Source organism: Lissotriton vulgaris, chromosome 1_1 (genome assembly GCF_964263255.1).
Source record: "Lissotriton vulgaris chromosome 1_1, aLisVul1.2, whole genome shotgun sequence".
Classification (NCBI taxonomy): Eukaryota; Metazoa; Chordata; class Amphibia; order Caudata; family Salamandridae; genus Lissotriton; species Lissotriton vulgaris.
Window position 1 is genome coordinate 895,636,968 of NC_141685.1, and position 18,377 is coordinate 895,655,344.

General features: G+C 44.0%; 1 protein-coding gene across 1 annotated transcript in view; it reads right to left on the minus strand.

Annotated features, from left to right (window-relative positions):
• Positions 1-5,209: 5,209 nt before the first annotated feature.
• The window catches only part of GRIN2B (glutamate ionotropic receptor NMDA type subunit 2B), a 516,540-nt gene continuing 503,372 nt past the window's right edge, over positions 5,210-18,377 (minus strand). The window contains exons 12-14 of the mRNA XM_086958937.1: positions 15,628-15,815; positions 12,857-13,095; positions 5,210-7,304 (exon numbers count right to left, since the gene is read on the minus strand). Of these exons, the coding sequence (XP_086815063.1) occupies positions 5,550-7,304; positions 12,857-13,095; positions 15,628-15,815 (2,182 nt within the window). The 3' untranslated portion in view covers positions 5,210-5,549. The remainder of the gene's footprint in view (positions 7,305-12,856; positions 13,096-15,627; positions 15,816-18,377) is intronic.

Below are 18,377 nucleotides of genomic sequence, written 5' to 3' on the forward strand. Positions count from 1 at the left end.
GTGCCACACCACGTGTAATGCAAGGGCCTGGATTTGTATTTTCAGGAAGTACTGGGGCAAGATATGGTGAACACATTTGAAACACCTAGGCTATAAATACCAGAAGGGAGGTAGTGCATTCCGACTGAGCTCTGACTCCAGCCAAAACAAGAACTCATGAAGTAAAATGTGGAACGTGCTCAGGATTGACGTCAGGACGTTGGTTTATTAAACCATCTTCTTAGAGATGTTCTGCGTGTTTCTCCACTGGTTCCCTTAGTCTTCAAATCCCACCTCTATACTTCTTCCCTTCACCAACAAACAGTGCTTTAAATGGGCAGGTGCTATCAGGTACTACTTTAATTTGGAAGGGACAGTACATAAGCACAGCTCATACGCTCCAATAAGTACCCACACTAATCAGCAGAAAACAGGTACTTGGGACAAGGAGTTACTGCATTTCTAAACTTTCATTTAACCCCTCCCCTGCTGGTGACGGAACCACTCCGTCATCAGCCGCGGTCGCGCTGTGCTGATGACGGAGCGGTTCCATCATGGCCCGCTCGGAACGCCTGGGCGGCGCGGATTCCGCACCTGCGCTGAACGTTCTATTGAGCGGGCAGGGCCGTGACGGAACTGCTCCGTCATGAGCACAGCGCAACCGCGGCTGATGACGGAGCGGTTCCGTCACCAGCATGCGCCCGCCACGCGCCCGCCCCATCCCCTTAGCACTGCGGCGGAATAGCCGCCGCAGTGAAGGGGTTAAAGCACCGCCAACAAACGTTTCCCATCCAAACCACAAACATTTGATAAATTCCTACTTCGTTTCAGCTTTTTGCTCACTTTGGCTACCCTCCCTGCTCCCCTATGCTTTTCCTTATCTGTTTCGCTCTGACCACATTTTTTCTGATTCCTTGCACATCCTAGACGCCCACCTTTCCGGCCTGATATGTTGTGCCACGTCTCTCTCATATGGCAGCGCAAGGGTCAAACCCAACTTCAGCCAAAATGTTCAAAAGAACATAAGATAACTTTTCACTGAAATCTGGCTTGAAAGCCTTCCCCGAGGGAGGGTGTTCACAGTGTGTGTGGTGTTTTGGGAAGGTTACACTATTGTCTTAGGCTGTGTTCTGCGTCTCCATGGAGACTAAATGTAACATTGTTAAAATTAGCTAAAAAACCTTCGAGATTTACTTGAAGTTGCAATCAGCCTGGCAGTTCCTGAATATTAGGACTTCTCCTCGGTAGGTTTAGAATCTCCCTGAATCTGATTTGTTACCCAAAAGCTCCCTGAAGTAGATACAAACTTACATATAGCCCAAATTCACTCGAAATGGGTCATAATGTTACCAAATCTAGTTAAAAAGAGAAGGAATACTGAAAAAATGGATTGAAGGAATTGTGCAATGTAGCTAATCATCATTGCATGTCAATTTCCCAGGTTTGGCAAATTAACCCTCCAAATTGCATGACACTCCTCTGAAATGTGCCCTTAAAAATATGCACTGCGGATCTATGAGACGGTAAAACCCAGGAAGGATTGGTCAGTATGTATGAAGCACTTATATAGCGCCAGATATGTGCTGGGAAGCAGCTGAGCTCTCAGGGAAAGAAGACCAGGGGAATGGTTTGCTGCCTGCGGCTAGCTAAGGAGTTTATTGAGGTTCTGGAATGAACTCTTAGGGAAAGGAAGCGTTTTTAATTAAGATTATATTCTGTATTGTGTGTTCTACCGCTCTGGTCTTGGAATGAGTTATTGTCTTTGTAGCAGATGCCATCTGACCATCCTTCATTGTCCTGAGTTGAAATTTCTGTAAAAGTTGGAGAAATCCCAGAAAAATAGCTCCAAAAACTACTTACTTTCCAAATGACTAATAGCCGAATTTGGAATTATTATTACACAGTCCCAAATACTTTATTCCTTGTGTAACTACCTTTATTCGAAGACGAATCAGTGCCACCGTGAATGGTGAACAATTGAGTGTTGTGTGTTTAACACCTCTGTACAACAACCCATGGCATTGTGTGGCTCTCATATTATATATTCATTGACTCTTACTCTCACCTTAGGCACAGGGACAACAATTGACTCCTGAGCCGATTAATCTGTTGTCAGCACGTGGAAATGGAGGGGTTTAACAAAAAGGAATCAGTGACTCCCACTGCAAGAGTGACATTTCAGGTCAAAGATCCAGGAATCCCGAAATGGGCAACAAAACCATAACAGTACTCAAACTTTCCTGGAAGACTTGAAGGCCAATGAGAATTCATGATGGAGCCAACCATGGTACGAATTAGTTTATGTGGCCAATAAAAATCCGGGCAGTTGTATAATTGACTCTATGACTTCAACTAATTGTACAACCTTAGTTTAGCATTATTATAGCTTTGTATTCATACGGAAAGCTAGTTTATATTGCTTCTTGTTTTGGGTTTTGGAGAGTTTGACATTGATGAGTGATAGCAGACATTTTGTTCATCAAGGCCGCAGATTTGTGGTTTGCTCTGTCAACAGAATATGATATAATTGACCCAAATGAGGTTTGGACTAGCCAGAACAGTTCACTGTTTATTTAGGGATTGAGACTGAAATAATCAAATCAGATTACATAAATTTAGCAGATGTGAGTAGTGAGTTGGGAGATGCTGGAAAACTATAAAACCATAGCTGGAACACCCCAAACCATTCATTTGTTAAGAAGTCGAAGCCAAAGGAAGAATTTACCCAGTTGAGAAGTGAAGTCCTATGGATAGGGTACCTTCATGGCATCATCGTTTTGCAAACATGCATGCAACCAGCTTTGGTCTGAAGGATCAGCAACCAGATCACAATAACTAAAGCTGACAACAGCCAAACTGGATTGGTAGGCTTTGGGCCTGAGGAGGTGCATTGGGTGGGCAAGTTATTATCTTTGGATCAATTTACCTGAATTTGCACGTCTCGGCTGGACTCTGGAGAGCTTTATGAGGCAGGAATTTGAGAGCTCTTACTGGCCAACAAAGATCATAAGACCTCAGATCTAGGTACACACCATGTAATGCTTTTACTGTGCTTGGAGTGTCCTAAGTACTCTCATGACATCACTTATCGTGGCAGTGTCCCAGCTGAAGTATCCCCTGCCTTGGATATCACCGGGATGCAGAGCCAGGCCAATTAATACCTATTTTGAATATCACCAGTCTCGGTCTAAAAGAAGGTGAGCAAGCTAGTTCACAATGCCCTACTATAAAGCAGCAGTGGTTGATATCCCCAACTCCCCCTGATAAAACAGATTTCAGTAAGAAAGTTGGGAGTTAGCAAGGAGGGATCACCTCAACCCTCAAGCTGGGGAATATGCCATGCAAAATTCTACCTGGTAGTGCATTCCGCCCACGTCTGCCCTACTGCGAAAAGTATTCAGCAGACTGCTCTTGGAGTCCCGCCGAGTGCATGTGGGTTTGGACGAGATGCGGCCCAAATTGAAAAGTACAAAGCCCCCGCTTCTTTGAGATCATCTGGTTTGAGCTCCGATGTGTCCACAGTAACCGAAAGATTGTCTCTTGAAAGCATCAAAGCTCAGCATGCAAAGGGGACTGAAGAAACATCGGCATCGAAACAGATCAAGGGGGAGAGACAGCAGCCCTTCTGAGGTCCTTGCCAAGCAAGGTGGCTTTAGTGTAGGTGGCAGCCCTTAAGTGATTGGTCGAGGGCAACTATTTTGTGGAATCTACTTCAGACAGAAAGTGATTTCATCACAGGTGAAAGGTCCCTTGAGGTTCCATGGTGGGACTCCCTCTTCCCCCTCCTCCCCCACAGTGACATCAGTGTGGCTATGTGGGGACTGCCTGACACCATGATGAGGGCAGGGGGATGTACATTTTGAGGAGTCCTCATACAGGAATTGATGTTGCTCCAAGGTGAAGGATCCCATAAGGTTCAGTGATGGGACACCACGTCATCACAGTGGCTAACCTGGCACTGCATGCCACTTGCATCACACTCAAGAGCCCTCTCCCTTCCTCTTGGGCCGCACACCCACCTGTTGTTCCATTGTAAAAAAAAACAGCTAGTCCTCCTCAGCTTACTGCTGTGTGACCGCTCTAAGACACTTGAACAGAACCCTACCAAGTCCCCAGTATGGTAAGCACATAATTGCCAGTTTTTTTTTTAAATACACCTCAAAGTTAATGTACTGTACACAGAAAAATAACCCTAAAAAATGTACATTGTTAAGAAAATTCCAAATGCAATACTTTTATGTATACCAACAAAACGTATGGTAAGCCACCCAGGTTTTTTGGGATGGGTGGGTTACTAGATTTTCCACTCCCTCTGATCCCGATCCACCCCCAACCCCCGCCCTCCGTATTCCCCCCCATTACAATCACAATGGCTTATGAAAATACAAAATAACAGGTACCCACTCAAAGTTTAGGAGTTGGAATACCTTAACCAAACAACCTGAAATTCTAGGCCTTTCCGCACACCGATTCTGTACCCTTTTTTTCTCCATGTTTGTTGTTATTTAAGCTGAAAAAGTAAAGAATTAAGGTGGGCAGCCTGCGGAAAAAAGCAAAAAAAGCAATCAACAAGGGCCTTAAAAAACAAGGCCTTTGCTGCTGTCGGGCCTACCTATCTCCTAATAGAGACCTTCTCTCACCCTTTCCCCAGTGTCTCTCAATTTCCGCTCCCACTCAGAAATACAGCAAGCAGTTGAAACCAGTTGTTGCTCATGAAGCCCCCCATCATCCTCCCTTCTCCTATCACCTGCAATCTACCAGAGATGCCGCCACTCTTTAAAAAGCGGTTTGCAGGTTGAAGGAGAGGTCAATGTCTTTTCTTACTTCGCTGCTGCAGAGGGAAAGGCTTTCCTCCATTTTCTAAGATGGCCACTCAAGCGCCTGAAGTTGTGTGCGGCGAAAACGTGGGACACTTCTTCCCACTGAGGGTTCCTCCACGCACTTCTTCCCTGTCACGGCCTTGAATTTGAAGTCTGTATTCCCTGTATTTCCTGTTATTGGCACTGCCTTAAAATCCACACCTCAACCGCTGTGCGCTTCTCTGGGGCGCTGATGTCTTTAAGTCAAACTACCTGTGATCAAACAAGAGGGGTTGCTTCCCCTTGTCCCTTCACTCAATGTTTTCCCAGCATTGTATTAAATAACTATTTTTTTGTTTAAAAAAATGTTTTTTTGGGAAGAATTGCTTGAAAAATATGTACTCTTTGTTCTCCCATGTTTTTCTCCCCAACTGCCCTCCCACCTCCCCGCTTACACACATCTATCAACTATTTTCCCTCATTTTTCCTCTTAAAACAGAAACAAAACAAAACAACAGAAAAATTTAATTTGGGTGTTCTCCTCTTCCCCTCCCAAGTGTTTTTTACTTGCCCAGCTGGCTCACCAACTAGGTCAACCTTTAAGCAACAGTAGCAGAGAGGTCATAGGGCGTGGTACGAGGGAGAGGAAGGAAGAGAGGGCCATGCTCATGGCTGGCTTCGCTGCAACCCCCAAACCTCTGATAATTCAAAATCAGTGTGACAGAGCATCAAGAGGGAGTAGTGAGGGTGGGACCCCCACAATCCCCTCTCTCAGACATCAGACTCTATGCTGGAGAGTTTCTCATACACATGACCATTGCTGGAGCCGTTCATAGGGCGTGGGATCTTATTGTTAGGCACACAGGCGTTGGACTGGTTCCCTATACAGATATCCTTCTGGAAGCGGGCTGGGACAGACCCATGAAGACCTGTGACATTCTTGCCCGTGGCTCGGAAGTCCGGCTTCCCTTTCAAGCCCCCGGGGAGCTGCCTGTAGTAGAAGGATTTGTTCCCATGCAGCAAGCACTGATCATCCCCAAATGTAGGGATGAAGGGGTTCTGGGTCACCCTGTCAGGATAAAGTGATCGGCTCAGCATGTAGCCACTAGGGTTGTGGTTGGGCATTGAGGGCTTGCTGGCGAAGTTGGCCTCCGGGGGCATGTTGAACATGTGGGTATAAGGACTGCCATCTAGAAAGCGGTCCTTGTCCTTGAGGCTCACACTGCGGGGGGCCAGCTCCACATCCTCCTTCTGCAGGTCCACAAAGGTGTCATAGGAATGCTGACGCCGTAGCTTGCTGCGGTTCTTCTTCTGGCCCTTGGCAGAGTTGGCAGGGCTCTGCGGATACTTGGATGAGCTTTGTGGTGCCACTGGTTGATCTAGGTCCTGCAATGAGTTGTCTTCACTTATGTCATAGAGGTTGCCAGCTTTCTTGCAGGCCTCGCAGCGGATGCAGGGTACACGGTTGGAGTTCTGACTAACATAATTGTGAAGCTTGGATGGACAACTGCGGCACACATTGGCCGCTTGGCGCTCCTCCCAGTCCAAATTGCCCAGGTTCTTCTCCCATGGTGTTGCAGCTGGGATGTGCTTGCGATCATTTGGGGTAAAGTCCCCGCCATGCTTGTGATTGTGCCGGCTTGGGCAGGGCCCATCATGCTTAAAGTCATTGCCACGTTCCTTGTAAATGTCTGTTAAGTCCACATGCTCCCAATGAGGGTTATTCTCTTTGGGACGGAACTGGTCCAGGTAGAAGTCTCGCAGACCCTCCTTGTCCCTGAAGTAGCGCTTGTGGTCAGGAGAGCGTGGGCGCCGCCGGTAGGCCAATTCAATTTCGTCAAATTCCCGTCGTGATTTGGCTGAGGCAGGTCGCTTCTTCAGACTGTCCTTGTACTGCTTGCGGCGCTTGGCATTGCCCTCAATGTTGCCATACGTGACTGTGTGGGTGGAGATGTCAGAGACATCAGAGCGAATACCATCATCATGGCAGTAGCGGTCACTCTTGAAGGAGAACTTTCCATAGAGGTCCCCCAGGTTGCCCGAAGCATGCTTGGAAGGCAGGCCAATGTCCAGAGGCTTCTTGGGCAGTGCCCGTGGTTGGCTTGTGAAAGGAGGATTGTCGCAGTCATATCCATCAATGGAGCTAGAACTGCCAATGCTATGTGGCCGGTGGTGGTGGAAGTGGTCTTGGTAAATATTGCTGTCCTTAAGCTGCAGGTTGCCAAAAGTCCTCTCCACCTCTGAGATGTAGTCACTGAAAAGGTTTTCCTCCGGCTGGTAGGACTTGCAGTCAGAGTGGGTGAAGCTGCGTCTGTGCTCTGAAATATCGTAGACTGAAGACTCACGTCGGATGAAGTCCAGAGCACTCTGGGGTGAGCCGTTCACCCCGGACAGGTTTGCCATGTTTTTGGCAGTCCGCAACAGCCGCAAAATGTTCGAATGTGTGTTGTTCATCGTTGCAGATGGAGAGTTCATCACAGATTGCCTGTCGTCCAGGGGAACCCCATGGATGCAGCTGTAGATACCCTATAAAGGAAAGACACTAAGAATGAGGGAACTAAGGTCAAACCAAGGCATATCAGACATAACAAGTCAAAATTCTGATGACTCCTGTCATAGCTATGTTTAAGAATACTAACAGTAAAACAGATTAGTCTTGCAAAGTACACTTGATTTTTTCATGTAAGTGCAACACTTTTTTCTTATTTAACACACTTGATGTTTTCCTGAGGAAAGCTAGGGTGGCAGATCCCAGCACTATAGACAAAACATATGTAGACAACACAATTATTAGTGTGCTACGGATCAATTTATGTTCTTTACCTAAAGAATAGACTGTACACCGTGCACCTAAAATCTATGGATATGTGTGAGGAAAGTGCTATATTCAGATTTGCTATATTCAGATCTAAACAATTAATAAACCCAATCCCATCCCAAATAGATCGTCGAAATCTCCTCAACATGTTAGTTAGTCCAGACCACAGAGGTTCTCAAACCAACTCACTTCAGGTGAGAGTCAGCCATTAAAATAAAATTCCAGAATGGGAAACCCCTAGGCCTATGTAGGAGTAGCAAAGACTGAACCCATTGTATATCTATGGGGCCCACAACCTAACTCAATCTAGGAAGTGTGGAGATTGAAAGAGAAATGCTGTAATACATAAATCCTTAACATTATCCCAATGAGCAAATATTTATACCTCCTCTAGCCATACTCACACTGAAGAAGTTTCTGCTCTAATAAATCGTAATCCAACCTATTTTATGCGAGATGAAAAGAGAGTGCGCTCTAAAATACAATATCCCAAGTTCATTGAGAACTACCCCTTTACTAACCTGGTATGGACTGATTGAAAATCACTATGTCTATATTTAGTCCAGATCTCTGTTGTCCTTCTACTTACCTCAACTGTGTCAAGCCTTTGAGGTAAGCGGGAGAATCTTATCTTGTCCTTGCAAATGGATTATAACTTGAGCCTCTACTCAGCATTTTGTCCGAAGTAGATTTAACCTTGACCTAGGCAAATGGAGGCTGCTTCACCCGATATCAGCCTACTCAGTATTCCGTCTTAGCTTTGCAGGAACAAAGAGATAGGGATGTCACCTTTTTTTAAGACAGACATAGCTCCCTATCTGGGAATCCCCCGGAACCCCAGAATGCTTAAAAGACACTCTCGCACTTGCCTTAAAAAGAGCCGACATCAAATACTGGGGACAAATACTAAATGGTCCGAACTTGAAAACATGGTTAGAACTTCAAGAACTGTCAAACAATACATTATCTAAATTTAAATATTATCAAATGTCAAGTTGGTACAGAACTTTACCCAGTATAAATGGTAACGAAAAATTGGAGGATGACATGATCAAAACAACGCGCTTACCAAAAGAAGTAGCAAAGTGGTACTGGGCTCTGATAATGGCCAACGACGCCAATATTAACATGGAAACCCAAATATGGGGGAAATGTAAATGTAAATGTAAATGTATTTGAGCTTATATAGCGCACAGCTACCCACAAAGGGTTTCCCGGCGCTTGCTTAGGGAACCCGTCCTGGTATTCCCCTGTGAGATAACCCCGGCAGGGTATCCACAAGGTGAAAGCCAGGCATCCCGCCACGAGGGGCCGTTGTGGAGATTAAGCAAGCTATTGCCCAGAGTCACAGAGTGTGAACCCGTGAGTTGAGAAGGCACCGGAGCGAGAATTATCGAGTCCGTGGAATTTTTGAGCCCAAGACCCGCCGAGGCAGGGAATTGAACCCTGGTCCAGGGCCGATCTCAGCTTCCGGGTCTGCCGCCTCTAACCCCTGAGCCACACTTCTCCAAAAGACATTGTAATAACGGATTTAGACTTAATTTGGGAAAAATCTGTAGCTAAATGCTGGTCAACCTTGGAATCCGCGGCTTTGAAGAGGAATCATTTATATACAATCTATCGGGCGTATTGGACACCAAAAAAACTCTCCAAATTCAAAAACGCTGGAATAAAGAAATGCCCTAAATGTGGGGAAGAAAAGTCAGACGACATCCACATGTTTAGAAGTTGCCCTCAATTGAAGGAATTTTGGGATCAAGTCGGTAAGACCTTGAGCACTATCCTGTCCAAACAACTAACTGTGAGTATAACTCTTACTCTTTTTGGGATTTTAGACTCAGGTAATGAAGGGGGGCTTACTAAGGAGCAGGAGAATCTCCTCTTTGTTTTAATAGTTCTCGCAAGGAGAGAAATCTGTATCAAATGGATAGGATCCTCTTGCCCAACCCATGCAGAATGGCTGAACTCTGCAATAAGAATCAACAAACTTGATAAGCTAAGAAATGTAAGCAAGAGATTTAAGTTCTGGGATAATTTTGAAACCTTCTTAAACCCCAAAAAAGAACCAAACTTAAGTCCGATGATTAAAGCGATATATCTTCTGGTGGACAAGTATGGTACTTGCCGAGTAGCCAAGCTGGCTAGCTCCCCTCGATCCAAGCCAGAAGCATGGATATGTAACGAGTAAAGGAAACTCCTCAAAACCAACAAGAGGTCAAAACTCCCCAATCAAGAGAGAACAAGGGGCAGTGTCGGAAAAGAGTAAAGAGGTAGACACCTGATACTCCGCAATCATACAGTAATCGCAAGATGAGGACAAAAAAATAAAAAAATAAAAAGACAGACATAGCTCCCATATAAGGACGCAGGTACATGATCCTCATACGCCAAGCTAGGTTTGTCTCTGGGGTACCTTTCATTCAATATGCATCTATCCAGCAGAAGAAAGCGTATTACTCTGTCTCTGCCTAGCCTACAATGAAAAACTACTCTGCCACATTTAAACTCAAATAGACTGGGGAGATCGGTTGCCTTACTTCAGCCTAACCTAGACATATGGAGCATTGCATGGCTCTGCGTGTCATTGTAAAGGTGGAGTAACGCATAACAGAGCAAATCGCTGCCTTGAGGTATTCTGCAATGGAAAGGCGTTTCATGGGTGGAGCGTGGGCATTCCCATACACCCAACCATGCAACACCTTCTCATACTGACTTAGATTAGCAAACTTGTGAATGCGTCAAAATGGTAGACTTTCCCAGGTGAAGTGTAACGATGAGAAATATTTTTATTTCTCCTCTGTATTTCTTCTTTCTACGTGTGCTGCATTCTGAAGTACACATAGAAAGAGGAAAACGGCCCAGAGTATTGTTTTTTGTGAAGGAAGGTGCCCCTTCCTGCACAATAAACAAGCCTGCCTGTAACCCAGGCAATATTGCACCCATTTGATTCACTGCAGCACACCAAGCTGTCTTGCTACGTTGTTTTGTGTCAGATCTTTGTAAATCTGCCCCTATGTGATGCCCAATACAGTCCAAATGAAGTGAGTCATTTCCACACATGCCCTAACATAGTTTGGACTAAGGATGTCCTTTAACCTACTGTAGCCGTGTCTCTAGAATAAGAGCAGTGTACCCTTTTTTGCCTATTCTCTTTTCTCAACAGACCAAGGAGGCACCTGTATGTGTTACACAATAGCACAGATTAAGGTAGTATTGCTTTTGTCTAAAACTAGTCCGCACTTGGGTGCACCCTACTCTTACACCATGATGCACTAGGGTACCCTACTCTCTCCCATAACACACGAGGGACCTACCTCTTCTGCCACTAAAACACACACTGAGACAATACTTCTCTCACCTTAATATCTACTTGCGGAGATCATGGTGACATTATATATTGCTAAAAAAAAGCTAAGGGCCAGATGTAGGTAAATCCCATTTACCGATTTTGAAATACCGAATTTTACCGATTCGGTATTTCAAAATCGGTAAATGGGATGTAGGTCCCAACATCTGGATAAGTTACCGATTCCTTAAATATTCGGTATTTACCGATTCGGTAAATACCGAATCGGTATTTGCTATAGAATCCTATGGGCCTTTGAAGCCCATAGGATTCAATTCAAATACCGATTCGGTATTTACCGAATCGGTAAATACCGAATTTGTCAAGGGTGCCGGGGGTGTCACTTTGCCACCCTCTAGCACCCCCAAAACGGGCATGTGTGCAATGTGGCACACAGACATGCCCTAAGGGCACGTCTGTCTGTCACATGGCACATGTGTACATGCACAGATGTGCATGTACACAGGAATCGGTATTTTACCATGGATTTGTATTCCATGGTAAAATACCGATTCTGTAAGCCATGTGCCAATGGAAAATTGGCTACCCACATAGCATTTTCGGTAATTTTACCGAATCGTTAAATATTACCAAATCGTTAAATATTACCGAATCGGTAAATTTACCGATTCGGTAATAATAACGATTCGGTAAAATTACCGACTATGTGCCCCTACATCTCCATAGCCCTTTACCGATCGGAAACGGACGAAAATCGGTATTTTCGGCCGATTCCGATCGGTAAAGGGCTACCTACATCTGGCCCTAAATAACTTATAGGAATCCCTCCCCTCCTTGACACATGTTAGAAATGGCACATTTACTGCCCTGCATATTTTTTCAGTACCAGACTCTCAGCTTCATGATGCATGTATCTCAGTATCCCTAAGTAGGGTATGTTTAACCCTCAGGGTCTTAGCGTGTACTTTGATACCTGAGCCGAACAGCAAATCACAAAACTCTTTCTACCAGGGCAGCCTAGAAATACTACTACTAGCATCAATTTGATACATTTTGTATCCAGTGTCTTGGTAACGTTTTAAGGTCACCAATTGGAAGGATGCATTGGTGGGTGGATTAACACCCCAGAGGCTTAACATGTATGCGTATACCTGTGAAGAACAGCTTGTCAAAACTTTACTTGTATGTTTATAATTGAGCAGAATGTTTTGTTAATTTCCTTCTGCTCCCCAAGTTGGATGAAATATCCCACCACTGCCACAATTTGTATAGATTAATGCTCTACATACAGCTTTGCTTTACAATGTCTCTGTATCCACGTCCAGATGCTACGCAGAACGTTCTACCCCAAAATGTCCATCAATAAACTGAAAAGCTTACATGAATCTTCTTTACATAGCTAAGCTTTAAATAACCCAGTCATCAGGGCCATCAGTAAAACAGTCTCCCTTGCAGGGGACCCATTAGGTTTGTAGAAGAACCCTCACCCACCATCCTAGTTGGTGGCATGCTTCATCATCGGGTTTCCACCCAGGAAGCTTAGTGCCTCCTAAGTGTGCTTCGATGCCTGAAAACAGCGGAAACTCTTTTTCTTTTTCTGATGGCCCTGATGACTGGGTTATTTAAAGCTTAGCTTTGAGCTTGTTCTCTTTGTTTGTTGAATCTCAGATTAGGGGCGACAAGTGAACACATATGTTCCCTCCTTTATCTCTTTCCTTTGTTAATTGATTTTCTCTATATATAGGTCACGTAAAGTATTCCACCTCTGCCACTGAATGTGAGCATTAAGTAGCCAGTGGTCTATAAGTGACTATAACAAGCATTTGAAAAAAAAACACCACTTATATAGCTAAAGTATCCTATTGCTTCAACCAATTTATGTGTTCAGTCTTGTGAGACTTGGACCTTTAGAATAGCCCTCTTGGAAAGTGCAGAACCCCTGGAGCTACTTACCCTACTGATTGAGAACACCATGCCAGGCTTGCCGGAACAGACACCCATGAAGCAGTGGCGGAACTGCCAGAAGAAGAGGTGCTCACAGATGAAGGTGATGAGGCTCAGGGCCATTGCCGCACCCAGCATATAGAAAACACCCGCCATGTTGTCGATGTCCAGCTGGCTGCTCATGACCTCGTTCTTCTCGTTATGGCAGATGCCTGTTAGCCATAGGGCTTCAAGCTCCTCCATCTCACCTGGGCAGGGAGAAAGCACAGGATCAACATCATGCTACCATACCATGTGGCCCCCAATACCCAGCACTTTACCAATCCCTTAAATAATGCAGCTGTATAGAGGTGATTGGCGCTCTATCTCTGTGATAGTCATCTGAGTCCATCCAGTGGAGAGGTGACAAGCTTTATATTGCTGAATCTTTACTCTAAGCCGCCCATTGCAAGAGATGAAAGGCTTGTACCCTGTAACAGGGACATCACACAGGCTCCTTTCAGCCCACAGCTAGTGAATGTGAGATTTGGGAGACTCAGGTGCCCGTCATCACATTATGAAGGGGGACCCCACCATTTTATGTTACGCCACTGCCCTGTAAAAGAAAAGCTGCATATCCCTTTGGCAAACTATTGAATCCAAATACCCCTAGGGATGACATGCTCTGTATCCCTGGGCCTCTCCTGAGCAATGGAATGTTATTAGCGCAAGACTCTACTGCCATATGTGAATCTCCTTGCGACAAATGCCTCTGCATTATCATGCAAATTCCTAAGTCTGCCCATCCATAGAGCTGTCAGGGTCTGTATCTGTGTGCCAATCAACCTAGCTTTCCGGGCCTTGAGGCAAAAGACCTCCATCTTTTTTGATTGATTTTTGACCACCTAGTATATAGAACAGACTGGTCATATGTCTTTGTGACACGCCTCTGATCCATCAAGTCCTTGAATAGAGTCAGTGAATCTGTGTGTGAAGGCCTGACACTCCAGTCCAAGAGACAAGTGGTTGTGCATCTCTGTGCCGATGCGATGTGTCAATCTAATCATGAATGTAACAGCCTATGTATTGCTAGACAAAAGAGGTCAAAGAGAGCACAATCCTAAAGTACAAATCCATTTGAGACTAGTAGGTTATGTAGTCATAACAGTATTAAATCTGAATACAATATGTAGCTTGTAATGCAGGACAGAACAGATCAATGAATAAAGTTCATATTTGTGTCATCTTTTTCTTTATTAGAAGATCCATAAAATATTCCTTTCTCAGTTGATAAAAAGACAGCCGACACGTGTTTCGTCCGTACTCACAATCAGTACTCAGACTTTTTCAAGGCTAATAAGAATGGATTAAACGGCACATGTGCCATCAAACACTACGGTTGTGGGCATGATCATAAAGCTCCAAAGTGAATAACAAGAGTCCAGAGTATCCAAATGTGTCAAACACAGTAAATTAACGTGGTGGATGACAAGGTAAGGTAACCAATTCGAACTCAGCCCAGGCTAAATATATTCCTCATTTGGATAAAGAATTAGTCAAAGAAGAGCATTATTCATGTACCAAGTATGTAATGATCAATAGACTTCCACAATCGTAAGTGACGACCCAATCCTGAGTCGCAGTGGCGTGTAGTAAATGAGTTGTTGCACAAGCGTACTATAGAGTCGCCTCGGTTATACGTGAGGCAAAGAGATGTGTCCGGCACCACCTGATACTGGCACTCTACTCATTTACTACACGCCACTGCGACTCAGGATTGGGTCGTCACTTACGATTGTGGAAGTCTATTGATCATTACTTACTAGGTACATGAATAATGCTCTTCTTTGACTAATTCTTTATCCAAATGAGGAATATATTTAGCCTGGCCTGAGTTCGAATTGGTTACCTTACCTTGTCATCCACCACGTGAATTTACCGCATTTGACACATTTGGATACTCTGGACTCTTGTTATTTACTTTGGAGCTTTATGATCATGTCCACAACCATAGTGTTTGATGACACATGTGCCGTTTAATCCATTCTTATTAGCCTTGAAAAAATCTGAGTACTGAGTGTGAGTACGGACGAAACACGTGTCGGCTGTCTTTTTATCAACTGAGAAAGGAATATTTTATGGATCTTCTAATAAAGAAAAAGATGACACAAATATGAACTTTATTCATTGATCTGTTCTGTCCTGCATTACAAGCTACATATTGTATTCAGATTTAATACTGTTATGACTACATAACCCACTAGTCTCATATGGATTTGTACTTTAGGATTGTGCTCTCTTTGACCTCTTTTGTCTAGTTGTACATTTGTCAATCTTTTGTTTTGAAATTTTTATCCCTCTTGGTAGTGGGGGATAGCGGTCCATGTAGCACTCCGTCTTTGATACTTAAAAGATTGTATTGACTTGTCCAGTATTGTTTTTCAATATACCATCACTAGTGTATGTGCGGTTTCTTCCAATTTTGGATACACCACTACCGATCCTCTTATGCCTATGTATTGCTATCCAAGTCAGCTGACCCTTTCAACTGTACGGCTACCTAATTGCATGCCTATGTGTCAAATCACTGTGTCATCTATCCTTTCAGTTAGATCTATATCTCTGTGCCAATCACTTGGGTCCTCTAGGCCTAGACATGGCAGGCTTTGTATCTCTGTACCAATCTCTTGACTTAACTTATTTAAAATCTACTGTGTTATTGCGATAATTCCCCGACCCAATCAGCACTAGGGTACAAATATGCCCATTCCCTTATTCCTCCTGTTTTCCAGTCCCCTTACCATCACCAAAAAGCTGCAAGATAGCCAGATCCACTTGTCTCTTCCATCCCGAATCCTTCTGGATGGCGATGCCGTACCCAGTGGAAGCAAAGACTTTCCCACTGCCAATTGTCACCAGCTTACAGCCTTCATCTCTGCCAGCCATGTAATTCAGGACAGCAGCATCATAGATGAAAGCATCGAGCTTCCTGCAAGGGGAGATCACAGCTTAAGTGAGAGATCTGGCGACCAAGGCTGATCAGGACATATCTGACAGAAGCAGTTGCATTTAGCCAGTAGATATTGTACAGATACAGTCACAACCCTGACGATTGCTTGCTAGGCCATATCTGATGGTACAAACAGTACACTGGATTTGAATTGTTGCGCACACTAGGTTATCTAATATAAGCTGGACACATGTTCTGATTTACCATAATCATATTGTCCTGATGAAGGTTTGGATGGGAACACACTACCATACTGCTGAAACGTATATACAACATAATTATTATCAGGCTTTGGAACAGCTTTTGTCCAATACCTAAAGACTGCTTAGCACAGTGCAACCTGCACCAACAAATCTTAGCCATCTTCTAAGTGCTACCTCACAACCACCTCACAAACCTTTGCTCCATTCTGACTGCAGCAAGTTGTGCACCAAGCATATGTGCATTTATTGCTTGCAGGAATATTCCATCAAATGCATTTTTATTTCTCATGACGATTGCCAATATGAGAGTAAAATTCATAATTTTCATATCCTTATAAATGCTCAGCCAATAAGAGGAGGATCCAGAGGTGGTGGTGGCTGTGAACTGTGGTACATTGTGTGTGGGTGGAAGGTATTGCATTCTCTGCCTATCCCTGCCTTAACCTTTGACCTCTCGCCATTTAGCCATGAGCCTGTCACTGCCTCAGCCCTCCTGCCTCTGTGCTAGAGCTAAAACCTCCCCATTGTTACTACCTTTTGAGTTCTAGGGAGCCGAGTGCCTACCCACGTGGCTTGAATGGGCACTTTTTGATGGGACACAATCACATGTGCTTCTATGTTGAAAGTGGAGCAGAAGTGAATAAAGATGCTATACACATCTTGAAAATCATAGGCGGGCTAATCAAATTGCATGATGATAGCCTTTGAACTCCTAGTAAAACAGTTGAGCTTCAAACAGTTTTGTCTTAAATTGAGCTGAACAGCTGACCATTTTGCCTGTGTTTTCAAAGTTTGATTGGGGGGTGAACTCCCAAGCACTGATGTCGAGGTCTGGGCTTTCTTGACACACCATGAAAATATCTAAATGCTTCATGAGTCCCCATTCAGAATAGCCAGGAAAACCTGTGGCTTTTAAACTATGTATAAGAAGATTATGTTGCAAAATGAATCATTTCGCCATTTTTTTTTCTGGCTACAAACCTCCCCACATTCTCATGAGCAAAGTCAGTTGCTTGAATCACTTTCCGTGAGTAATTTGGAGCAGCTAAGTTTACGCCACCAGTTCCAAATTTCAGCAGCTACTACGACTTGGGAACCTTGGCCGAGACATTACCTGTACGCATTATATAAGGCCGGATACCGTCTAAAGGCAGCAAGACGATGCCTTCATAGAAAAGGCAAGAAACCTTACAGGCGAAAGGTGTGGCTCTTAAGCACGCCAAAGTTCAACTTAACAAAGGTATCAGCAAATCTTTACTCCATGTACTGATGAGAGTTTATGTTATCATTCATTTATTCTGAATTTTCATTTATCCAAACAGAAGAAGTAAACAATTCCAACGTAATTCTTGGTTGCACTAATGCGCCGTGAAATCATAGCATATAAATTGAAGACATCTTCCTTCAATACAGTGCATTTTGACCCCGATGCATTTCGAGCCTAACTTGCCTCTTCTTCAGGGGGTTAAATGTCTGGGGAAACAAACAAACAGGAAAAAGCTATATGTACATTCAGGGCCCGAAGTTAACGACACTATATCAAGAAAAAGGGGAAAAGGGGGTGTGCAAATGAAGCAGTGGGTTGGAGAACACAGTGGAATTCACAATGCTACATGAATGTGAAATAAAAATCGAGGTGGTGAAAGTGATATCGGAGATAGACTACTGGCGTGACTTGGGACAGTGTAACTGTGACGACAGGAGAAAAAATGTGCTGCCCATAGAACATGAATAATCGTATCGGATGAATATGGGGTGTGTTATAAGGAAAATTAACGAGCCATTCAAAGGTGGTGACAGAGTGAGTGGAAACACGATCATATGGACCTGAATCTTGAATACGAGGTAAAACGAGTGCTACTCAAAAAAGAATGATGGAAACAATAGTCAGTGAAGGAGATTCGCAGACCGTTCTAGCGTGTTAGAAGAAAACATGCACATGGGGGTAACTAGACCTTATAACTCACCGAAGCACCGTATGAAAAACTAACAGGACGCCGTGGGACAAGCCCGGATCCAGGAAACGTGAGGAAACACTGCGTAAAATACATGCGTATAGAAATAGGACTCGAAACCGGAAGAGAACTTCTAGGTGAAGAACAACGTGAATAGTAGGCGCAAATGAAAACGGACAGGAGTAGTCCCGTACACAACGTGAAAATAGACATAAAGAATATTTAAGGATCCTGTGAGTAACAGTGTTGTGTGGAAAACAAACTGACGTGGTAATAACATTAATAAGCAAAAGTACACTGTGAGCCATATGATATGGTAAACATTAGAACAAATGTAAACAATGCAATACGTAATGGAAATCGGTAAGGGAAAAATGTGTGGA